General features: G+C 45.4%; 1 protein-coding gene across 4 annotated transcripts in view; it reads right to left on the reverse strand.

Annotated features, from left to right (window-relative positions):
* The window catches only part of ELAC2 (elaC ribonuclease Z 2), a 29,745-nt gene extending 6,501 nt beyond the window's left edge, over nucleotides 1-23,244 (reverse strand). The window contains exons 1-15 of one of the 4 annotated variants that reach the window (XM_025363628.1): nucleotides 22,770-23,244; nucleotides 22,111-22,161; nucleotides 21,902-21,972; nucleotides 20,809-20,873; nucleotides 19,491-19,548; nucleotides 18,259-18,327; nucleotides 16,732-16,851; nucleotides 15,688-15,746; nucleotides 6,928-6,986; nucleotides 6,761-6,833; nucleotides 5,996-6,108; nucleotides 4,525-4,620; nucleotides 3,479-3,617; nucleotides 3,312-3,394; nucleotides 1,262-1,380 (exon numbers count right to left, since the gene is read on the reverse strand). In XM_025363628.1, coding sequence (XP_025219413.1) covers nucleotides 1,262-1,380; nucleotides 3,312-3,394; nucleotides 3,479-3,617; nucleotides 4,525-4,620; nucleotides 5,996-6,108; nucleotides 6,761-6,833; nucleotides 6,928-6,986; nucleotides 15,688-15,746; nucleotides 16,732-16,851; nucleotides 18,259-18,327; nucleotides 19,491-19,548; nucleotides 20,809-20,873; nucleotides 21,902-21,972; nucleotides 22,111-22,161; nucleotides 22,770-23,014 — 1,420 coding nt within the window. In that variant the 5' untranslated portion in view covers nucleotides 23,015-23,244. Of the gene's footprint in view, nucleotides 1-1,261; nucleotides 1,381-3,311; nucleotides 3,398-3,478; nucleotides 3,618-4,524; nucleotides 4,621-5,995; nucleotides 6,109-6,760; nucleotides 6,834-6,927; nucleotides 6,987-15,687; nucleotides 15,747-16,731; nucleotides 16,852-18,258; nucleotides 18,328-19,490; nucleotides 19,549-20,808; nucleotides 20,874-21,901; nucleotides 21,973-22,110; nucleotides 22,162-22,769 lie in introns of all 4 variants that reach the window. The other 3 variants (XM_025363627.1, XM_025363629.1, XM_025363630.1) reach the window with 3 other exon arrangements.
* Nucleotides 23,245-25,120: the final 1,876 nt, after the last annotated feature.

The following is a 25,120-nucleotide window of genomic DNA, read 5'->3' on the forward strand; positions in this document are numbered from 1 at the left end:
AAACCGTCACTGGGAGCTAGGGCCGTGACCTTGCAGAACCACGAACTAAATAAACCTCTTTTCTTGATAAATTACCCAGTCTCACATATTCTTTTATAATAATAAAAAACACACTAAGACAGATGGGTAAGCAACACAGTTCCGTCCAGCTTCCCAGGAAGGGGACTGGCAGGCCCCTGGCAACCACCCCCACACAAAGGACTTCACACCAGTGTGGGACCCACTGGCTATTTGTCACCAAAGGGCTGAGAAGAACAAATAAATTCTCTAGTCACTTCTTCAAAAGAATTTCTGTCATTCTTTTACATTTAAAAAATGACATTTCTTATGCTGGGAATTGTCATTTATTTCAAGAGAGCAGTGTGTGCCTTGCATCCAGCTCTTACTGCAAGACCATGCATTTCGGTCTCATCCTTCCAGTTCTATCAGGTAGGAAATGCTCTGCTTCACAAGGGAGAAACAGACTCAGAGGCCCAGGTTTCCAGTGAAGATGGTAAGAGGCAGGGTCAGGATTCAAATCCAGGGAGACCCGATGGTTCCAAAGCCTGTGCCCGGCCCTCAACCTCAGTTGAGTGACGTGGCCAAGATCCTCCAGGGATGTGCATCCACAAAGCCAGGACGAGATCCCTGCCAGCCAAGTCCCTGTTCAAAGCTCTTTCCACAGGCGCTCACTAAACTGTTTCACTCAATGCATGTCTTGTCAAGAATGCTGGGGTGCCATCGCCAAATGCTCTGATTGGGTGGAATTGGGATTCTTTTTTTTTTTTTGAGACGGAGTCTCGCTCTATCACCCAGGGTGGAGTGCAGTGGCACGATCTTGGTTCACTGCAAGCTCCGCCTCCTGGGTTCACACCATTCTCCTGCCTCAGCCTCCCAAGTAGCTGGGACTACAGGCGCCCGCCACAACACAACACACAAAAAAAGCTAATTTTTTGTATTTTTAGTAGAGACAGGCTTTCACCATGTTAGCCAGGATGGTCTCGATCTCCTGACCTCATGATCTTCCCGCCTCGGCCTCCCAAAGTGCTGGGATTACAGGCGTCAGCCACCACGCCCAGCCAGGAATTGGGATTCTTAAACTCCACAAAGCCCCCTCCTCTAATGGCCATAATTCTAACATAGAGCCAAAGTAGAGAAGCCCTGGATTAAACTGAAAAGCCAGGTTAGAATGCGCCCCGCCAGCACTCTACTCAATGCTGTGAAAACAGCAGGAGGGGGCAGAGCCCAGGAAAGAAAGGCTGCTCTGCGGGCTCCCACTCACCTGCTGGGGCTGGGCCGTCCTGTGCACTCCGCCTGCACTCCTGCACGCTCTCCTGGAAGTTGGGAAGCTGCAGCGCCTCGTCTATGAATTCCTGAGGATTGCAAGTAATAATGGCATCCCTGCAGGGGGAGAGAGAAGCATCTCAGGTGACGGACGGCATATATGGCCTCAGCAGACCCTAACGTGGATGTCCAGAATAAATTCAGGGGGACAATCTGCAGGAAGTTCCTTCCGATCAACACTGAAGGGTAAGTGACTAGGATCTGGGGCAGTTCTGCTCCACCGCCTTTTGGATGCTGCCTCGCTCTGCTTCAGGGCCAGTCACTACTGATGCTCAGGGCAAGATGCTTTCTTCTTTCTCTGTGGCCAGTGCTGCTGTCCTGGTGCAGGACCCCAACCTCTACTTCCTAGACTGTGACAACCAAAAATGTTTCCAGACATTGCCAAACGTCCTCGAAGGGGTGAATGGTCCCAGCTGAGAAGCAGAGTCCCTAGAGGAGTGACTCTGAAACTCATGTTCACATCCAGGAACCTTGGCAAAATGCAGAAGCCAATTCAGCAGCTCTACACTGAGATCTCACTTTCCTAGCAAGCCCCAGATCACATGGAGTGACAACTTCTTGGACAGGTGGCTCTTCAACCTGGCAGAGCATTAAAATCATCTGGGGGCTTGTAAGTCCCAAGCCTAACTTTCAAGATCCAATTCACTGGGTCTGGGGCAGGCCCTATGCATTATTTTTCACAAGCATGAAGTAAATGTGAATGTCGGCTAGGGCTGGGAATCGCTGCTGTGTGTTAAGAGCCTGTGCAGATGCTGACAAATGGACACCAGGTTCTTTAACCCCGTGATGTCACTGTGGGCCCGAGTCTTGCTACTACAGTCTCTTAAAGGGCCCCAAGTATCCGACCTCAACAGCACACAGCATCCAGTCATAATCCAGCACATGCTCTATTCTAATACAAACACTGTGGAGTGGGCAGGCAACTTAAAATCAAGGTTCAGATCTTTAAAAATTAAAACAGGCCGGGCGTGGTGGCTCATGTCTGTAATCCCAGCACTTTGGGAGGCCGAGGCAGGTGCATCACCTGAGGTCAGGAGTTCGAGACCAGCCTGGCCAACATGGTGAAACTCCGTCTCTGCTGAAATTACAAAAAATTAACCAGGCGTGGTGGCAGGCGCCTGTAATGCCAGCTACTCGGGAGGCTGGGGCAAGAGAATTGCTTGAACCTGGGAGGCGGAGGTCGCAGTGAGCTGAGATCACACCATTGCACTTCAGCCTGGGCAACAAGAGTGAAACTCCGTCTCAAAAAGAAAATAAGTTACAATTAAGATGTGGGGCAGTAAGGCTGTTCACTTTCCTGGTTGGAGTGTACTGAAAGAGACTTTCAAGATGGCATTTTACATTTATTAAGTACCTTAACAAGTGTCACACTCTGGGCCAGTAATCCCGCATTTAGGAATGACTTGAAGGGAACAGACTTCCCATCAAAGATTTATATATAAGACATTTATTGTTTCATTAAAACAGCAAAAAATTGGAAACATCCCAAATGAGCAAACGTCCCTATTTGGAATACCAATAAAAATCTTGTTACTTAAGACTATTTAGTGACACAGGAGAAGACTGTCAGGCCATAAACCCACACACACAAATCAAAAAAAAAAAAAAAATGTTATCAACCATTATCTCTGGGCCACAGGATTATGGGTAACTTTGTTTCTTATTTTCTATACTGTGAAACACATGAGCTCTATCACTGCTATTTCCATGCAAGGCAGTTTTAGAAAAGGAGAACTACTGGCCGCAATCCGCCCACCTCAACCCAGCCTGGAGTAGGCTGCTTTTCTAAATAAATTCGCACTGGCACACAGCCAAGCCCATTCATTAGCTTATTGTCCGTGGCTCTTTTGTGCTCAAAGCGGAGTTGAATAGTTGCAACAGAGACCATATGGTCTGGAGAGCCTCCTGAAACATTTACTATGTGGCTATTTACAGAAATGTTTCCCAACCCGACTGAGACGATTCCATTAGTTCAAGATGGCACAGACCTCTGCCACTCCCTCCTGGGACGGAGCTGGTACTTGAGGAGGCATTCACCCTGAACCACGGGCACGCTGAGGGTGGGGCCCTCCTTCTGAAAGAGACAAAATGCATTCATGGAGAGAAAGAGAGGGGGTGAGAGCTGGGCCGACGAGGGGCCGGTCTGACACACTACCTTATGGGGGAAACTGGTGAGCAGGGGGAAGATGTCTGGGTGGATGAGGTTGAGCTGGGTTTGAATCTTGTAGCTGCGAAGGTTGTGAACTGAGGCACAGTTCTCATTCAGGACCAAGTGCTGGGTGTCAGGCCCAAACCTGCAATGAAACAGAGCCGGCATTTGCAGCGTTTGTTAGGAAGCAGTTCCCCGAGGAGTGGTGCTGAGCTCGGGAGTGGTAATGTGGATGAGGTGTTCAAACAGTTCAGTGACTTGCCCCAAACAGTGTTACTACATGGCCAAACATGGTCCCACTCCTGCTGTCTCAAAGCCCGGCGTTCCCTAGCTCAGCTGCCTTTCAGGTGTGCTGGGAAGAAAGAGAGGAAAAACAAGAAAAAGAAGATGTCCAGGGCATACAAATAGGGGACTCCAACCCTGAGGAATGAAAGAGACAGCAGGAGAGCAGGCCATGCAGCGAGGGGCAGGTAAAGGGGCCATGTGGGGAGACACAGGCAGGGGCCAAAAAGCAGCCCAAGGTCACCCCGGACCCGAGCTCAACTCATACGCCTCCACCTGGCCCTGGCCAGCGATGTCCTGAGGAAAAAGTGAAGCTCCCTCTCCTTCCAGTGACTAAACATCTACCTCCCAGGGCTGCTGGGGACAACCCTAGAGGAAATGAAGTGAAATGAAGGGTGTTTCACACACTGCCTCCCACAAAGTGGGCATTCAGTAAATGGAAGCTGTCATTTCATATCTGCAGTCTCTTCTTTGGGATTCACTTCTGGAATCCTCAACCAAACGGCAGTATTCGTTCACACACCCTGAAGAGTGTGGAGGATGTAAAATAAATGGAATCGTGTGGACACTGCGCCACCTAGCGGTGCATTGTCTTCCTAAGTGTGGCACAGATCTGGGACGCCTAGAATTCTGGCAAGGCAGGAATCCCACAGAAAGTTTAGGCAGGCGCAGAAGGGTAGGTAGCGTTTGAAACAGCAAGAGGGGAGGAGAGGGGAAGCCACCACTGCCCAGAAGAGTTACCCCAAGTGCCGCTGGGCTGGGCTCCATACCTCTCCATCCACTGCTGGTACCTGCTGTCCGCAAGCACAGATTCTGGGGCCATGTGAACCACCAAGGCCACAGGGGCATCTGCCTTTCCTTGGTACCTGGGCAGAAAAGTGGGGCTTTACAAAGTGATGCAGACTCAGGACACACAAAGACAGGGACCATGCAGTCAGGGAGGGGGCATCGTGTGGCCCTCTGTGGGCACTGCAGTGAGGTGACAGGCTCCACACCCAGGCCATGCTCTCACAGCAGACCCTGCTGCTGGGCCATTTCCAATGGACACGGGGTTCCTCTATCTGGCAAGCTCTGCTCTGGGCCTTCCAGTCGGCCTGGCTGATCCTTTCTCAGCACTGCAGTTCCTTATAGGGGTCTGACCTGCAAAGCCAGACCCAGGTTCTCCCTGCCTCCTCCTGCTCCCGCTCTCCTTTCCCTCTCACGAGCATTTCCTCGAATAAACCTCCTACACCTCCAATGCCACCTTGGTGTCTGTCTTCCAGAGGACCTGAGACACAGGCACAGAAAATGAAAATCGTCTGAAATTCCACCACCTGGACAACAGAGCACTTACTAACATGCCGATGCGTTTCCCTCCAGTTCCCTTTAAAAAGAAATGCACACGGTAGCTACTTTTATCTACCCCACCATCACCATGCATCTGCACACGGCTCTCAAACAACACCTCATTCACTGAAATGAGTTTTGGGCTCTGCTGCCCAACACTTGATTAAAATACAAAGCCCGGGCTACCAGGGCACCCACATTCACCCACAGAGAATAAAGCGGACCAACTCCTAACACTCTGACTCGGAAGGGGTACAGCAGCCCAAAAGGATTTGTTGTGGTAAGAAGAAAAAAGACAAGTGAAAAAATCCAGGTAGATACAAACTAGGAACAGGAAAAAAACAAGTAAACCATTAAGAGTGAGGGAAAAGACTCAAACTCAGATACGTGAGTCAAAGATGATTCCACCTGGGGTGAAAGCTGAACTGCAAAACTGGATAACTTTGATGGAGGACAAAAAACAGAGTGGCTGGTGGCCCAAAAGACATTCCCCAGCTGTGATTCCATCCCATAACACAGACTCTTGACCACGACAGTCTCACACACTCTGACTCACCTCATTTGTTTCAATGCAGGTAATGGAAGAAAATTAATTCAGTTCAAAATAATCTGGGCATTAGTTAGAACTCAAAAAAGTTCTAGAATTTCTTCTAGTATAAGAGCTATAAGAGTTCTAGCTGAATTTCTAGTCCTCAGTGGTTTCTAGTTTTCAACCTTTTCTAATTTCACTTTGAGGCTGTGTACACCGGAGCCCACCAACTACCAACAGTGACTTAAGGCAGGAGTCCTGGCCTCTGAACTGTAAACCCAGACAGTGGGCCTTCCCAGAAACACGGCTCTTGCCACAAGATGCCCATGTCGATGCTGGGCTGTGCTTCAGCTCTCACTTCTCCCACCCTAGAGACCCCTCATTACCTCTGAAAGGTGGCATTCTCACAGATGGGTTGAATGAAGCCTTCATCTGGACATTCTACCACCACAAAAGCAGCACCAGGATCTGGAGGAGTACACAGCTCTTCAGCCAAAATCTGCAAAATCAAAAAAGCCCGTCCACTGCGGTCACAGCTCAGGAACCAAACTGAACTGCCTTCAACGCAACTGCTAACATGACATATCCTATCCAGCGGGCTGAGAGGTAAACAAAGCACAAAATCAACTTTACACATCACCATCAACACCCTTCTGGTCTCTTTGTGGATACCTAAATAGGTAACTGTCAGGCTGAGGCACTTCAGGCCTACACTGGCCAGGAAAGGAGGCTTGGCATTAAGGTTTTCTTCAATCTGTGGCCACTGGTCCTAATCTCCTTAGAAGTCAGAGGAAATATCTTGACAAAGAATACGGTGACATTCCTCTGGACCATAAACCCCAGGCCCATCCATATGGGGTCTGTTGTTAGACACTGTCCTGAGCTCAAGTACCAGGGAAAGCATGCACCCTTTAAGGAGGAGGATGACCAGATCCTAAAAGGACAATCTACAAAAATGCTCGAATGCAGCCGTGTTGACATGCGGGACAAACACAGATAAAAGAGGCCATTTTGTCACTCAGCTGAGTGATGTCCAAACTGTTCTATGTCCTTCAAAAGTGGTGTCTGTAGGGCCTGAAGCAGACAGATCTGCCCAGCATTCCGGACCCTACCTGTAACTGCTGAATCATCAAGAAAACCAGGCGTCTCACCTCTCTTCCCTCATGAGTGATGCTTTTCCCCTCCTTGACAGCAGCAATGATGGGAGCAATGGCAGCCGTCCCACTGAAATGAAGAGGCACGGCCTCCGTGAAATGGGATTTCCTTAAGTGGAAAGGTGTACCCAGGGGGTCCCAGGAAGCCTCGCCCCCACACTCACACTGGAAGGCCCAGCTCCTTTGCTTTGAGCACCAGGAAGCTTCCTCTCTTTAAGTGAAGCTGCAGCAAAGAGAACATAAATGTGATTTTAGCGGCTAATGAAGAAGTTTGGTTTTAATCAATTTTCTTAGAAGTGTATTTTTCCAGATTAAAAAAAAATAACGCTGGCCAGGCGCGGTGGCTCACGCCTGTAATTCCAGTACTTTCAGAGGCTGAGGCGGGAGGATCACCTGAGGAGTTTGAGACCAGCCTGACCAACATGGAGAAACCCTGTCACTACTAAAAATACAAAATTGGCCAGGCATGATGGTGCATGCCTGTAACCCCAGCAACTCAGGAGGCTGAGGCAGGAGAATCACTTGAACCCCGGAGGCGGAGGTTGCAGTGAGCCAAGATCGCGCCATTGCACTCCAGCCTGGGCAACAAAAGCGAAAGTCCATCTCAAAAAAAGTAAAAAATAAAATAATATTATTTGCTTACAATTCATTAAAACACCTTTATTGCTTTCAGAAGGTATACTATATTCTGAAGAAGTCATTTATTGTCAAATGCTTTAGTACTAAAAGCCAAAATGACTTAAATCAGTGTTTTATTTCCCAGCATTAACTCATTATAAATTTAATAAAATGTAATTCAATATGAAAGTTAATAAATATCCTTCAAGTATCATCGAGGAGAAACACTGTTCTGTCATTCTACATTCCTCCATAGCTAAAGGAATGTCACCAGGGCACTGCCTAACACAGCAACCAGCAAGCAAACTGCCATGTAACATAGTATTTCAATGACAGTGATAGGCTAACAAAAGGATGGATGATTTTATTTCTCTTGTATTTTTCAATTATTTGGCAATATAACGTCACTGCTTTTATCTTGGAGAAAAATTACAATAAAAAATCCCTAATAGGCCAGGCACAGCAGCTCATGCCTGTAATCTCAGCACTTTGGGAAGCCGAGGCGGGTAGATCATGAGGTCAGGAGATTAAGACCGTCCTGGCTAAGGCGGTGAAACCCCGTCTCTACTAAAAATACAAAAAATTAGCCAGGCGTGGTGGCATGCGCCTATAGTCCCAGCTACTTGGGAGGCTGAGGCAGGAACCCAGCAGGCGGAGCTTGTAGTGAGCCGAGATCGCGCCACTGCACTCCAGCCTGGGCGACAGAGACTCTGTCTCAAAAAAAGAAAAAAAAAAAACCCGTAATATATTATTATTTTAGAAAGGCAAACAATAATTCTATCAGAAAATGTCATAATCATTTTATAGGAAAAAAAAAATTTTCACACACAGTAACAGAAAAAAGTCAGAAATGACATGTAGGCCTTTGAGTGCCGAATGACATTTGATTTTCATTTTCTCCTTTAAATCTTCATCAACTGAGACGCAAACTACTCTGACAGCTTTGAAGAGAGCAGTGGATCTCCCAACACGGAGGTTGAGATCTGAGAAGGGACAGACTGCCTGCTCAAGCGGGTCCCTGACCCCTGAGTAGCCTAACTGGGAGACATCCCGCACTAGGGGCAGTCTGACACCCCACACCTCACAGGGTGGAGTACACCCCTGAGAGGAAGCCTCCAAAGCAAGAATCAGACAGGTACACTCGCTGTTCAGCAATATTCTTACTTCTGCAGCCTCTGCTGCTGATACCCAGGCAAACAGGGTCTGGAGTGGACCTCAAGCAATCTCCAACAGACCTACAGCTGAGGGTCCTGACTGTTAGAAGGAAAACTATCAAACAGGAAGGACACCTACACCAAAACCCCATCAGTACGTCACCATCATCATCAAAGACCACAGGCAGATAAAACCATAAAGATGGGGAAAAAGCAGGGCAGAAAAGCTGGAAATACAAAAAATAAGAGCGCATCTCCCCCGGCAAAGGAGCGCAGCTCATCGCCAGCAACGGATCAAAGCTTGACGGAGGATGACTTTGACAAGATGAGAGAAGAAGGCTTCAGTCCATCAAACTTCTCAGAGCTAAAGGAGGAATTACATACCCAGCGCAAAGAAACTAAAAATCTTGAAAAAAAAGTGGAAGAATTGATGGCTAGAGTAATTAATGCAGAGAAGGTCATAAACGAAATGAAAGAGATGAAAACCATGACACGAGAAATACGTGACAAATGCACAAGCTTCAGTAACCGACTCGATCAACTGGAAGAAAGAGTATCAGCGATTGAGGACCAAATGAACGAAATGAAGCGAGAAGAGAAACCAAAAGAAAAAAGAAGAAAAAGAAATGAACAAAGCCTGCAAGAAGTATGGGATTATGTAAAAAGACTAAATCTACGTCTGATTGGGGTGCCTGAAAGTGAGGGGGAAAATGGAACCAAGTTGGAAAACACTCTTCAGGATATCATCCAGGAGAACTTCCCCAACCTAGTAGGACAGGCCAACATTCAAATCCAGGAAATACAGAGAACACCACAAAGATACTCCTCGAGAAGAGCAACTCCAAGACACATAATTGCCAGATTCACCAAAGTTGAAATGAAGGAAAAAATCTTAAGGGCAGCCAGAGAGAAAGGGCGGGTTACCCACAAAGGGAAGCCCATCAGACTAACAGCAGATCTCTCTGCAGAAACTCTACAAGCCAGAAGAGAGTGGGGGCCAATATTCAACATTCTTAAAGAAAAGAATTTTCAACCCAGAATTTCATATCCAGCCAAACTAAGTTTCATAAGTGAAGGAGAAATAAAATCCTTTACAGATAAGCAAATGCTTAGAGATTTTGTCACCACTAGGCCTTCCTTACAAGAGACCCTGAAGGAAGCACTAAACATGGAAAGGAACCGGTACCAGCCATTGCAAAACCATGCCAAAATGTAAAGACCATTTAGGCTAGGAAGAAACTGCATCAACTAACGAGCAAAATAACCAGTTAATATCATAATGGCAGGATCAACTTCACACATAACAATATTAACCTTAAATGTAAATGGACTAAATGCTCCAATTAAAAGACACAGACTGGCAAACTGGATAAAGAGTCAAGACTCATCAGTCTGCTGTATTCAGGAGACCCATCTCACATGCAGAGACATACAGAGGCTCAAAATAAAGGGATGGAGGAAGATTTACCAAGCAAATGGAGAACAAAAAAAAGCAGGGGTTGCAATCCTAGTCTCTGATAAAACAGACTTTAAACCACCAAAGATCAAAAGAGACAGAGAAGGCCATTACATAATGGTAAAAGGATCAATTCAACAGGAAGAGCTAACTATCCTAAATATATATGCACCCAATACAAGAGCACCCAGATTCATAAAGCAAGTCCTTAGAGACTTACAAAGAGACTTAGACTCCCATACAATAATAATGGGAGACTTCAACACTCCACTGTCAACATTAGACAGATCAACGAGACAGAAAGTTAACAAGGATATCCAGGAATTGAACTCATCTCTGCAGCAAGCAGACCTAATAGACATCTATAGAACTCTCCACCCCAAATCAACAGAATATACATTCTTCTCAGCACCACATCACACTTATTCCAAAACTGACCACCTAATTGGAAGTAAAGCACTCCTCAGCAAATGTACAAGAACAGAAATTATAACAAACTGTCTCTCAGACCACAGTGCAATCAAACTAGAACTCAGGACTAAGAAACTCAATCAAAACCGCTCAACTACNATTCGCAAATCAATAAACATAATCCAGCATATAAACAGAACCAAAGACAAGAACCACATGATTATCTCAATAGATGCAGAAAAGGCTTTTGACAAAATTCAACAGCCCTTCATGCTAAAAACGCTCAATAAATTCGGTATTGATGGAACGTACCTCAAAATAATAAGAGCTATTTATGACAAACCCACAGCCAATATCATACTGAATGGGCAAAAACTGGAAAAATTCCCTTTGAAAACTGGCACAAGACAGGGATGCCCTCTCTCACCACTCCTATTCAACATAGTGTTGGAAGTTCTGGCTAGGGCAATCAGGCAAGAGAAAGAAATCAAGTGTATTCAGTTAGGAAAAGAAGAAGTCAAATTGTCACTCTTTGCAGATGACATGATTGTATATTTAGAAAACCCCATTGTCTCAGCCCAAAATCTCCTTAAGCTGATAAGCAACTTTAGCAAAGTCTCAGGATACAAAACTAATGTGCAAAAATCACAAGCATTCTTATACACCAGTAACAGACAAACAGAGAGCCAAATCATGAATGAACTTCCATTCACAATTGCTTGAAAGAGAATAAAATACCTAGGAATCCAACTTACAAGGGATGTAAAGGACCTCTTCAAGGAGAACTACAAACCACTGCTCAGTGAAATAAAAGAGGACACAAACAAATGGAAGAACATACCATGCTCATGGATAGGAAAAATCAATATCGTGAAAATGGCCATACTGCCCAAGGTTATTTATAGATTCAATGCCATCCCCATCAAGCTACCAATGAGTTTCTTCACAGAATTGGAAAAAACTGCTTTAAAGTTCATATGGAACCAAAAAAGACCCCGCATCTCCAAGACTATCCTAAGTCAAAAGAACAAAGCTGGAGGCATCACGCTACCTGACTTCAAACTATACTACAAGGCTACAGTAACCAAAACAGCATGGTACTGGTACCAAAACAGAGATATAGACCAATGGAACAGAACAGAGTCCTCAGAAATAATACCACACATCTACAGCCATCTGATCTTTGACAAACCTGAGAGAAACAAGAAATGGGGAAAGGATTCCCTATTTAATAAATGGTGCTGGGAAAATTGGCTAGCCATAAGTAGAAAGCTGAAACTGGATCCTTTCCTTACTCCTTATATGAAAATTAATTCAAGATGGATTAGAGACTTAAATGTTAGACCTAATACCATAAAAACCCTAGAGGAAAACCTAGGTAGTACCATTCAGGACATAGGCATGGGCAAAGACTTCATGTCTAAAACACCAAAAGCAACGGCAGCAAAAGCCAAAATTGATAAATGGGATCTCATTAAGCTAAAGAGCTTCTGCACAGCAAAAGAAACTACCATCAGAGTGAACAGGCAACCTACAGAATGGGAGAAAATTTTTGCAATCTACTCATCTGACAAAGGGCTAATATCCAGAACCTACAAAGAACTCAAACAAATTTACAAGAAAAAAACAAACAACCCCATCAAAAAGTGGGCAAAGGATATGAACAGACACTTCTCAAAAGAAGACATTCATACAGCCAACAGACACATGAAAAAATGCTCATCATCACTGGCCATCAGAGAAATGCAAATCAAAACCACAATGAGATACCATCTCACACCAGTTAGAATGGCGATCATTAAAAAGTCAGGAAACAACAGGTGCTGGAGGGGATGTGGAGAAATAGGAACACTTTTACACTGTTGGTGGGATTGTAAACTAGTTCAACCATTATGGAAAACAGTATGGCGATTCCTCAAGGATCTAGAACTAGATGTACCATATGACCCAGCCATCCCATTACTGGGGATATACCCAAAGGATTATAAATCATGCTGCTATAAAGACACATGCACACGTATGTTTATTGTGGCACTATTCACAATAGCAAAGACTTGGAATCAACCCAAATGTCCATCAGTGACAGACTGGATTAAGAAAATGTGGCACATATACACCATGGAATACTATGCAGCCAGAAAAAAGGATGAGTTTGTGTCCTTTGTAGGGACATGGATGCAGCTGGAAACCATCATTCTTAGCAAACTATCACAAGAACAGAAAACCAAACACCGCATGTTCTCACTCATAGGTGGGAACTGAACAATGAGATCACTTGGACTCGGGAAGGGGAACATCACACACCGGGGCCTATCATGGGGAGGGGGGAGGGGGGAGGGATTGCATGGGGAGTTATACCTGATGTAAATGACGAGTTGATGGGTGCTGACGAGTTGATGGGTGCAGCACAGCAACATGGCACAAGTATACATATGTAACAAACCTGCACGTTATGCACATGTACCCTAGAACTTAAAGTATAATAATAATAAAAAATAAATAAATTTAAAAAAAAAATAAAAAATAAATAAATCTTCATCAACTATGTGCATCTTCTTTTAACTCCCTGAAGTTAAAAAGTTACTCATGGCCGGGCGTGGTGGCTCACGCCTGTAATCCCAGCACTTTGGGAGGTCCAGGCTGGCAGATCACCTAAGGTGAGAAGTTTGAGACCAGACTGGCCAACATGGCGAAACTCTGTCTCTACTAAAAATACAAAAAAAATTAGCTGGGCATAGTGGCAAGCACCTGTAATCCCAGCTACTTGGGAGGCTGACTAGGGAGAATCGCTTGAACCTGGAAGGTGGTGGTTGCAGTGAGCCAAGATCGTGCCACTGCACTCCAGCCTGGGCGACAGAGCGAGACTCCACCTCAAAACAAAACAAAACAAAAAAAAGGCTGGGCGTGGTGGCTCATGCCTGTAATCCCAGCACTTTGGGAGGCCAAGGCAGGCAGATCAGGACGTCAAGAGATCCAGACCATCCTGGCCAACATGGTGAAACCTCGTCTCTACTAAAAAAATACAAAAATTAGCTGGGCGTGGTGGTGTGCTCCTGTAGTCCCAGCTACTCGGGAGGCTGAGGCAGGAGAACTGCTTGACCCCGGGAGGCAGAGGTTGCAGTGAGCCAAGATCACACCACTGCACTCCAGCCTGGGCGACAGAGCAAGACTCCGTCTCAAAAAATGAAAAAAAAAAAAAGAAAGAAAAAAAAAGGTACTTGCAGACTTAAGGCAGGGAAACCCATCTCCCTAGAGCTGAACTCAACCCATGGAGATATGTTCCTCTCTGAGGAATGCAGATATTTGGAAGGCTGCTGAGAGCCAGAACGCAGCCAACAATGCCCCAACAGTGCACCAGCTGCCTAAAGCCAGGGTCTTCCATCAGATGAGTTTCTCAGGTCCTCATGCCAAGAGACTCCTGGAACTTGACCTAGCTCAGCTTTATTGCTTTCCAAAACCCCACCTGAGAGCAGCAAATTAATTACAAGAGGGGAAAGGGGTTACGGGCTAATCCAGTGACAGCAGCCCTCAGAAGCAGCAGAAGACAGCGAGGAAGGAGATGGAAAAGCCAAGGCAGGCAGCTGGCAGCCCCCAGGAACGGCTGCCTGATAATAGGGCAACTGCCGGGGTGTGTAAAAGTGAGCTTGTCACTTCTCATCATGCTGTTAGCTATTCAGGAAAAAGGAGGAATATGATTTAAAGATTACCATATAAAACAATTTAAAAAACAGTATAAACATAGATTATCAAAAATATTTTTAAAACTTTAAAAAATGATTTTGCTCTCTAAAACTCAAAAACGTACAAGTAATAAGCCTGTTAACAATAGTACTTAACTTTTAGGAAAATCACATTATTCAAATAAATCGACAGAAATGATACCGGCAATGATCTTGCCACTAAAATTACTACTTACTTTCATTATTATTTTCACTTGTAGGTTTTAGAATTTAGATAAAAATTCCAAATATATTTCAAAATCAACATTAAAAAATAATCTAATCCCACAAAAAGGCAATGAAATCTTTTCACATATTTAGACAAATTTGTTGCAAATTGTATTGATAAAATTTTAATGTGTAATTCTATTAAAAATAAGCCACCAGTCGGATCTTACAAACAGCTTATTGTAACAAAAATTTTTAATGGGATCTGACCAATTTCAGAGTTACAGATCTAGGCCTTTGTGAATGCTAGCTAATATTCCAATCAATCTGATGTTAGACCTTAGCTATTGCAGGGGAATGAAATAAAGTACAACAGAGTTAAAACTGACTTCAAATAAAGGCCTGATGGAGTTGAAGGAAAACAAACACAGCTGCCTTCAATAATTTCTGAATTCTAAAAGGACCAATCGTTGGCAAATATAAAAGAATATGGACCAGGCATGGTACTTCACGCCTGTAATCCCAGCACTTTGGGAGGCCAAGGCGGGTGGATCACCTGAGGTCAGGAGTGAGACCAGCCTGGCCAACATAGTGAAACCCCGTCTCTACTAAAAATACAAAAATTAGCTGGGTGTAGTGGCATGCACCTATAATCCTAGGTACTTGGGAGGCTGAGGCAGGAGAATCACTTGAACCCAGGAGGTGGAGGTTGCAGTGAGCCAAGATCATGCCACTGCACACTCCAGCCTGGGTGATGGAGACAGACTCTCAAAAAAAAAAAAAAAAAAAAAAAAAGTATGGAGGCTGACAGGGCACTGGAAAAAAATTTAAAAGGAAATAAAAGTATGGGGTTATTTTGAGAAACAGGGCATCTAAACTCTGAAACCTACAAGTGATGACAATTATGAAAGGTCAGTAGTGATACTTGTTGCAGGCTCATTGCCAGTATCATCTCTATAGAATTTTTTTTTTTCTTTGAGATGGAGTCTTGCTCTGTCACCCAGGCTGCAGTGCAATGGTGCAGTCTCAGCTCACTGCAACCTCCTCCTGTGTTCAAGCGATTCTCTTGCCTTGACCTCTCAATTAGCTGGGATTACAGGTGCACGCCACCACACCCAGCTAATTTTTGTATTTTTAGTAGAGACAGGGTTTCACCATGTTGGTCAGGCTGGTCTCGAACTCCTGACCTAGTGATCCACCTTCCTTGGCCTCCCAAAGTGCTGGGGTTACAGGCGTGAGCCACTGCACCTGGACTTCCATCAGTTTTTTTGAAGATCTGCTATCTCTTCTTGTTTCAGGTAACAGGAGCAGCTACCCTCAAATTATTGAAAAAGTGCACACCAGAGTTTGCTGACCAAGCCCCCAGTAATGTACAGCCCTCGAGAAAAGCTCCCTTACCTTACAGATGAAAGCTATGACCAGGGAAGGGTCCCTTACCCCTCTTCTCTGGCTAACACCTGAGGAAAAACACATTTAATTATCACAAGGTAAATGTGAAAGTTGTCAAGACATCACAAACTGATTACGACCTGATACCTAATTTCACCTCGCATAAAAATTAAATGGACGCTACTGTCCCAATACAAAGGCTGAAGACACTAATACACTCAAGAAGACTTTTCTCCCCCTACTTATGCGGAGGTTTTTTGGGTAAATGAAAAACACAAAACTCTTGCCAGAAAAACTTTAGAATGGCAAGTGAAATTTTTTTTAAATGACACATTTCACCTAGGACTGCAGAAGAGAGAGAAAAACATATTGTAATGTGCTTTATAACGCATATAACGTGAAATAACACAAAAGTTCAAAGGCCTGCAGAGAAAATGTTGGGATCAGTCTTCACCCAGTGCCATCCAAACAAGGACAGCATATAGGGGTCAGCCAGTTCTCAGTCACTAGATAAGACCTCAGGACAGAAAGAGGAGCTGCCGAGCTTTGCCAACGCTGGTCTTCTATTAAGGACAGCAAACTCCTGAAGCAGCCCAACTCCTGAGTTAATCTAAACTTGGACTTTTAACTCCATTTCCTAGTGGGCTGTCATTCTGGAAGAAGAGGTGCAGATCCTCTCACTGATTTGACTATCTCATTGGCTTTGCAGTTATAGTTTCCACATTAAACGGAAAATTTGCATGAAAGTTACATTAATGAAAAATACAAAACAAATCGTTTGTTAGGCCCTGTTCTCTGGGAAAACAGAACAGTTTTGGGCCTACCCAGACCCTGTGGCCAAAACTGCGGACTGGCTGTTATTAAAGCTCCAGGCTGCCACCTTTACAACAACCCTTCTCATTCCCTCCAAGGGCCAAGTCATAAGCAGCCCAGGAAGAAGTATCTGTTTACACACGTGGCTTTCTTATAATAACGACTCTCTTCAAGCATTACGAGGCAGAGAATTAAGAAAACACGAGCTTTTCCACCACTCTGTTTTGTTTATACTATTACCACGGGGAAGGTGCAGCTCATTCTCATTTGACTCGGAGTCTGAAGATCGCTCTGGACTGAGCCTGCCGAGAGGCCTTTCTGGACTCTGCCATGGTTGGTGCTTTCCACTCCTCTGTTCACCTGGTCAGTACAGACACCACCACATTACACACTGCACAAGGTGAGCGGAGAGTCGAGGCCCAGATGTTTATATGTGGGAATGCCAGAATGCCAATGAAATCAGCACACCTTTTACTATACAGTAGGAAATAACTAGTTAATTTCCTACCTGGTTTCTGGGGTGCACTTACGTCCATTAATCTTTATGTTTCTGCTTAGCTCACAGCCTTGACCATGGTACCAGCTCAACAATGTGTTATATAAACAGCATGTGAGTTGTAGACATGCGTATTTATTATGACTCCCACTAAAAAACATAGGCCTAAAGGGTACCTATCTCCAGAGGGAGCCTCGTTTTACATTTAGTTAAGGCTCAAGATCATGGGAAAAAAATTCGCTGCTCTAAGAAGCTAAAGCACAGCTGCAACAATGATGAACGTAAGTTCATTCATTGAGGGCTGCCGGGCACTGAAAAAACGATGGTCAGCAAAACTAAGCATGTTAACATCGATCACGCAAGTGACACGTGAAAGTTACCTGTCACATGCAATGGAGCGGAGAACAGGGTGCTAGAAATGAACAAAGGGATGCAACTGAGGCTGGAGGTTGCTACAGCAGGCCTCAGGTGTGAGAAGGCATCTGAGCAGGAGGAGCGAGCCAGTCAATGGGACTGCTGATCAGCCCATCACAGCACTGGCCTAGGAGCACCTGTGTCATTGCTCCAACTCATTCCTCCCCTCCCTGCTACCTTCTGCCTTCAGTCAGCATAAGCCTCATCTCCGCCAGGTTCTGGACTTCTCTGGCCTTTGCTGGGTGCTCTGGTCTGTTACCCATCAGCACTACTTGGTAAGCATCACATGAGTAAGTATTATCAAGGAAATACCCCTACTGCTTGGTACTCTCTTTATATGTAAGTAAAACCAGACAAGAATGTCTTTAGCCAAGCTCAAGGACAAGACTGATTCTTTTCCTAAGGTAAGACCACATCATCTGGCCCTGGTACTTCAGAATTTGTAGGAGCTTCTAACCCTCTTGTAAGTTGCTGTAATCATTATTTATTTTAAAAAATCTATCTGTGCAAACCTCTTCATGATCCTCTCATCAAAAGAGGGTACTTACGCCTGTGGGAAAAAACCTCTAAGCGATGAATGTGCAAACCTGAATGCAATCTATTTACTGAGAGTGCTTGATTATCTAATATTCCAAAGCAAAATCACTAACATTAGGCATGAGTTAGATGTGCTTATCCGTAAGATTATAAGCTCCTTAAGGGCAGGGGCCATACCTTAATTCCTCAGCTGAAGTTTCTAATCATGCTCAGAACACAAAACAGGGTGCCCAAAGCAAGTGTTCAGTTTCTATGTTCACCCATGTTTTCTTTACTCGGACCTACACCCTCCTCCTGGGAAACCTGGCTTTCATACTCACTGTGTATGGGGATCTGGTAAACTGTCATGGTTTCATCCTTGTATTCGGGGGCAGAGTGGGGCCGCACAGCTACAAGAAAAGCACACAACAGCAAAGCGATTGCATCAGTGAAGATGTGTGGGAAGAGTAATTTCCAGGATCACCAACCACTGAGCAACTGAACTGCCTCAGAATTATGGTGGGAATCTGACATGAAAACCAGACTTTCTAAGGAGATTACCATTTTTAGGAAATAAATAGAAGTGTATTTTGGTCAGCCATTTATATTTACTACAGCCAGATGAAAAGACATTACAATCATTGATGACTATCCGTTAAAAATGTAAAAACAAGAAACCAGTACTCGACTTTCAGAGGCCCAAGTTAACAGAATTGTGAAGCCAGGGAACCCATCAGCTCAACCAGAAGAGCTGATGTACATTTTGAAACAAAGTATTAGTGTTTCTATAAAAGAGGAGTATTAACAAGCCACAGATGCACACCAGTGCCAGGACAAGGGCCCTGCTAGCATCCTCAGTGAGGCCTCTTCCCATCAAGAGTCTTCCCATCCGCTACACAGTTGGAGCTGCGTTTCGATGTACAAAGTTGGCCATAAAACCTTTAGGAGCCCCTCATCACCCCCGCCCCCAACTCAAAGCAACTCAACGACGAGAAGCACCTCTGGAACTGAGGCAGAGCCCTGCTGTCTGGATGGAGAATGCTACCCAGCATGTACACAGGCATGCATCGGCTGTTCAATCACTGCTGCCGACCTGGCCCCTATTTTTGCAGCATGAGGTGGGAGCACAGAAAATGTCACTATTTAGAAAACACATCTCCAGCCAGGCGTGGTAGCTCACTTTCTCACTTTGGGAGGCTGAGGTGGGCAGACCACAAGGTCAAGAGATCGAGACCATCCTGGCCAACATGGGGAAACCCCGTCTCTACTAAAAATACAAAAAATTAGCTGGGCGTGATGGTGTGCGCCTGTAGTCCCAGCTACTCAGGAGGCTGAGGCGGGAGAATCCCTTGAACTCAGGAGGTGAAGGGTGCAGTGAGCTGAGATCGCGCCACTGCACTCCAGCCTGGTGGGAGGGCGAGACTCCATCTATTTAAAAAAAAAAAAAAAAAAATCTCACGGTGGTGAAGCATTTGATTTTGAGATTTAATGTTGATTTTTTAATGGATTCTAATTAGAGAGGTCAGGGTATATATGAGTTAGAAATACCAGATAATGAGTCACAAAGACATACCCAGTTCTATTCCTTTCAATGGACCAGAAAATATTTTGATTGCTTCGAGGTATTTTTCCTAATGAAAAACAAAGAAATGAGCAGTTATGGCTGAACAAATGTAGAACACAGCAACTATTCAAGTATTTAAAGGTTACCAATAGGTATCAACATAAAACAAAGCTTAGTAAGTATTTTGAACATCATTTACTACAAATATTTACTGAGTATCCATTATGTCAGATGCCAAGGACACAGCAGGAAAAAGAGATGGAGTCCTTGCTCTAATCATGCCAGTGGAGGAGACAAAATGAAACATGATAACACAAACAGCTTAGTGGCATTATGCTAAGTGCTCTGCAAGGAAAATGAAAAATACAGAGGGCCGGGATCCAACTTGTCTGGAGGAGGAGACAGTTCTGGAGTAAATGACCCTCTAGCTGAGCCCTGAAAGTTCAGTAACAACACAGGCAGCAATTAGAAGAGGCAGAGGGAACTTGTGGAAGGGCGAAAGTCCTGAAGAAGACAGTTAGAGGGGTGTAAGAGTCAGCCCATGCTGCTACAGCTCAGCGATGGGTACAGATGGAAGTAAGGGTAGGGGCTGGGGCCTACAGGACTTATAGGCCATATCAAGGTGTTTTGGATTGTATTGCAATGGGGAGCCCATGAAAGGCTTTAGGGTGGCAAGTGAAACACCACTTTTCTGTCTTAATGTGACCTCTCTGGCTGCTGTGTGGCAGATGGATTACAGGAAGACGAGAATGGATATGGGAGGCTACTGTAGTTTACAGGTGCAGAAAACAGAGATAAGGAAGGCCTCGATAAGAGACAAATGGATGGATTTCAAACGTTATTTTGGGGAAAGACTTAACAGGTCCTGGTGACTTTTTTCTCAAGAACTGGAAAATGAACTGTTACATTCAACAACACACACACGACTTCCCACGAGTGTAATAAGCTGGTCTGAAAGGTAAGAAGACGTCAGAAATGTACTGAATAAAACAAAAGCTGACCTTTCTTGTGTGCCTACTTGGTGCCAAACAAATCTAATAAAGCGATCTAGTGCTTTATATGGGCTACATCATTTAATCTTTAACAACTCTACGAAACATGATAGTAATTTTACAGATCAATAAACTAAAGCTCAGAAAGGTAAAGTAACTCGTTTAAGGTCATACAGTTAATCAGGCTTTGAACTCATTTTAACCTGAAAGGGGAAGCGTTTCAACGACCAGGTATCTCTGGAGGGCAGAAGACTGATTTGCAAAAAGGAAAACTCTTGTTACTGACATTACAAAAGGAAAGGTTGGTTTTGAAAGACGTGTCAGGAAAGACTCACCAGTTGCGGAGGTCCAGAAAGTACACATTTGGGAAGCCCGGTTTCCTTTAAAGTAAGAATCATTCCTAAAAAGGATGCATAAAATCAGATCTCTCATCAACTTCACCTGTCGTCACTAACAGGAGGAGCACTCTGTACTAATCCAGCTATCTATCTACATCCCCTCCTTCCAGCTTTGGAAGTATCACCAGGGAAGATGTACAGAGCGGAAGTATGCCAGCCAGAGGTGTAACGGACATCATATATTTTTTAAATGCCTCTAGAATAGGCTGAACTGTTACTAGGGTGAAGTAGCAAGGCACCCAGTGTGCAAAATTTAAGGAATCATGAAAGTGAAGGGCGGCACCCTAAATGCCTCACCCTAGTCTCAGTCCTGAGAAGGGAGATTGGTCTAACACTTCACTCCTTCCTGTACATGCCACCAAGCCCACAGAATTTGGATGCAACACAATCCTGACCTTCTAGTTGAGAGACATAAATGACAGGGTAATCTGGACAGTGGGTATGCGTGCGGCTGCCAATGGCGTCTACGGTAAACATATTAACTATAATCACCACCACTAGACTCTCCAGTTTACTGCCACAAATCTCTGGCCCCACAACCCAAGAAACTAAGTGGATGGTAACACTTAGAGGGGGTATCCATATTAAAATCTGTTCTTCTGAGTCACAGCTTTTAATGCTCTGTGCTGCAGCTGACTGGGCTACTATAAAAAGAATTCCAGCCCAGGTGCGGTGGCTCATGCCTATAATCCCAGCACTTTGGGAGGCCAAGGCAGGAGGATTGCTTGAACCCAGAAGTTTGAGACCAGCCTGGGCAACATGGCAAAACGCAGTCGCTACAAAACATACAAAAAAAATTAGCCAGGTGTGGTGGGGTGGGCCTGTGGTCCCAGCGATTTGGGAGGCTGAGGTGAGGGGATCACCTGAGCCCAGGAGGCAGAGGTTGCAGTGAGCCAAGATCACGCCACTGACAAAAAAAAAAAAAAAAAGTCTAGCTGCCCACCCCACCCCAGACGCGGAAAAACGGTCAAGCAGGTTAAATTCCCGGAGGCTTCCCACCAGCCTCTGACACTGCAAAGAATATACTCACCACTTAAGCCACCAACATTAGACCAGTGCATTCGAGTCAGGAATATGTTATCCAGGCGAGCAACTTTCAACCTAAGAATGAGAAAGCATTTAAACAGGATAACATGAACAGAACAAGGACCACTTTTGCTATAAAAAACACCTGGCCTCTCATTTCAGCTTTCAAGCCCCGTAATCAACTCCCCCTCCAAAAGCAAGAGACTGACTCACTTGTGCTCCTGCATGAGTCTCTGAACGCCTTCTCCACAGTTGAAGAGGTATCTACAAGACAAACATTACACAAGACATTCAGAAGGTTTTATTCTGTAAACTGACACCAATTCGTTGCTTTATGGTAGACGCTGGAAAAAAAACAAAAAAGAAAAAAAAATTAAAAGTCCACGTTGGACTACCGAACCACATTTCTGCTATTAGGATGGTGGGTTTTGAGTCCTCCACAGGAGTGGTGGAGGGGAGTGGGGGCCCGTGTGTGTGGGTGCTGGGACAAAACGGGTTCTTTCCCCATCACTGGCTACACACCAGATCTGTCCACTCCACACGCTAACAACGACACACTGGCCTTGGGGTGCACGGAAGAGGGTGGAGCTCCGAAAGTGCTGACAGCCAGGCCGGGCCCTAGGGCTGGGAAGAGGCCGCTCTGACCCAAGTCTGAAGTTCTTCACAGATCCCCAGAAATCACATGGATGCAAAGAATCTGGGATTTCCCACCCACCATAACTTTACGAACCCCCGCTACAGTGAACCACATTTGTGAAGCAGGGAAGCCGAAGCCCTGGGAGGTGCCCCGATGCTCAGAGGCTGCACCGCACTGAGGGCCCGGCGGGACGGGGCGTGGCTCGTTGAGGGAACCCCAGGCGCGGCGCACTGACCGGTTGAACTCGGAGAAGACGTAGAGCGCGGCGCCCGCGTCCCGGCTGCCCACTGCCACCACCTGCAGGTACACGGTGTTCGCGCCGCCGGAGGACCCCAACGGGCCGCGCTTCTCTCGTGTGCGCAGGTGCCGCAGCGGGTCCTTGGGCGGCCGCTGGCGGCGGGCAGATGCCTGCGATATGGTGCGTCCCTGCGACATGGTGCGTCCAGCCGCGGACCGCAACAGCGAGCAAAGTGCCCACATGCGCCCGTCTTCACTAAAACTAAGAAAAGCCGCCGGTCACCTCAGTCCGCGCGTCCCACGCACCGCACAGCCGCTCCGCATGGCAGATTCAGCCAGTCAGCGCGCCGTGCACCGAGCTGCCCGCCTACGCGAGGCTGCTCATCCAATAGAAAGGAGTCTTACTGCTCGGGCCTTGTCAATTGTCAGCGGCCATAGAGTAGAGGAATACTAGAGCGTCTCAAGCGGCCCCGGTCTGTTCCGGTTTCCTGGCCTCCATTTTTTCCGGAAGCTGTTTTTCTCCTGGGGCGGGACTTCCGGAAGCACCGTGTCAGGAAAGGCGTTTCTGTGGAAGGCGGGTCTTAGGAGTTTGGAGTTTAGCTGAGATGGCGCCTGTTCCCACCAGATAAGAGCTGTGCCCTCAGGGGGCGTCAGCTGCTTAGAGTTTGAGTTTGAGGTGATTGTAGTGGTTGTGAGGATTAAATGTGAGGAGATCAATTGTATTGAGCATTAGCATAAAAGGCGCTTTTGCTAATTTTGTTTCCATTGTAATTCGTATGCATACGTGTTAGAACATGATCATTTTTACGTGGTGGCGCGCGCCAGTAGACCAGGGAGGCTGAGGCAGGAGAATCGCTTAAGCCCGGGAGGCGGAGGTTGCGGTGAGCCAAAATCGCGCCACTGCACTGCAGCCTGGGTGACAGCGAGAGCCTGTCTCAAAACAAAACAAAACAAAAGGAAACAAACAAAAAATGTAGTGTTTTCTGGAAAGAAAAGCAAGAGTAGAGGACAAGCTCTAAAGCAAGAGAGTCTTGGCTCATTCGTTAGCTGCGTGATCTTGACCTCTCAGAGCCTCAGCTTTCTTATCTCTAAAACGTGAGTAATAACAGCAATAACAGTATCTCCTACTTCAGAATATATTTAGAATTCAGTCACCTGATAATATATCAATAGCCCTTTGAGTGGCTCTGTCACAGAAGAGGCACCCAGTAAATGATAGAAAATTAAAATACAAAATGTTTCAACTCATATACAATATAGCTGACCAGGGACATCAGAGAGGTAGATGTTCCAATACCAGCTCCTTGAAAAAAATACCTAATCATCTCTTATGTAGCTAATGAGGATTTCTCCCTGAAAGGGATTTCAGTTGAAGTCGCTAGAAATACAGGGAGCTCCCTTAAAAGAGGGAGATAATTTACGTGGAAGGTCCACTCACATATGATTGTTTTAAGATAGTTTACCTGGAAGCTTCACTGAAATATGATTTTTTTTGGTTATAAATACTGAAAAATGTCACTTTTATTCAGGAAGTAGGGGAGATTCAAGTCATATAGATTCCTACTCGAAATTCTTGACACCTGACTTTCCAGGATCGCATTTTCATATGTAGACCAGTTTCCTCTTGGTTTCTTCAGTTAAGTCAAAACTACACGTCCCTCTTTCCCCATATATTTTTGCTCATTAGTGTATTTCTTGTGCTGTTTTCATTCAAATATGAAATTTTTTATGAAAGATTACCACCCACTGTGAAAACCTTTTGTACTTGAAATAACCATCCCAGTGAGGGTCAGGAAAACGCTTCAGATCTTCTTTACACAGTTAGAGGGCTTTACAAACTGAGAAGATGATCGTACCACCATCTCCATAAGTATTCAAAATAAAAACGATAGTTTTTAAAAGCTGCTTAAGGGCTGGGCACCGTGGCTCATATCTGTAATCCCAGCATTTTGGGAGGCCAAGGCGGGAGAACAGCTTCAGGCTAGTAGTTCAAAACCTGCTCTGTGGCCAGGCATGGTGGCTTACACCTCCCAGCATTGTGGGAGGCTGAGGCGGGTGGATCACCTGAGGTCAGGAGTTCGAGACCAGCCTGGCCAATATGGCGAAACCCCGTCTCTACTAAAAACACAAAAATTAGCTGGGAGTGGTTGCATGTGCCTGTAATCCCAGCTACTGGGGAGGCTGAGGCGGGAGAATCACTTGAACCCCCAGAGGCGGAGGTTGCAGTGAGCCAAGATCGTGCCATTGCACTCCAGCCTGGGGGCGACAGAGGGAGACTCCATCTCAAAAACAAACAAACAAACAAACCAGCTCTGGCAACAAAGCAAGACCTCATCTCTACCAAAAAAG

The sequence above is a fragment of the Theropithecus gelada genome, chromosome 16 (assembly GCF_003255815.1).
Source record: "Theropithecus gelada isolate Dixy chromosome 16, Tgel_1.0, whole genome shotgun sequence".
NCBI lineage: Eukaryota > Metazoa > Chordata > Mammalia > Primates > Cercopithecidae > Theropithecus > Theropithecus gelada.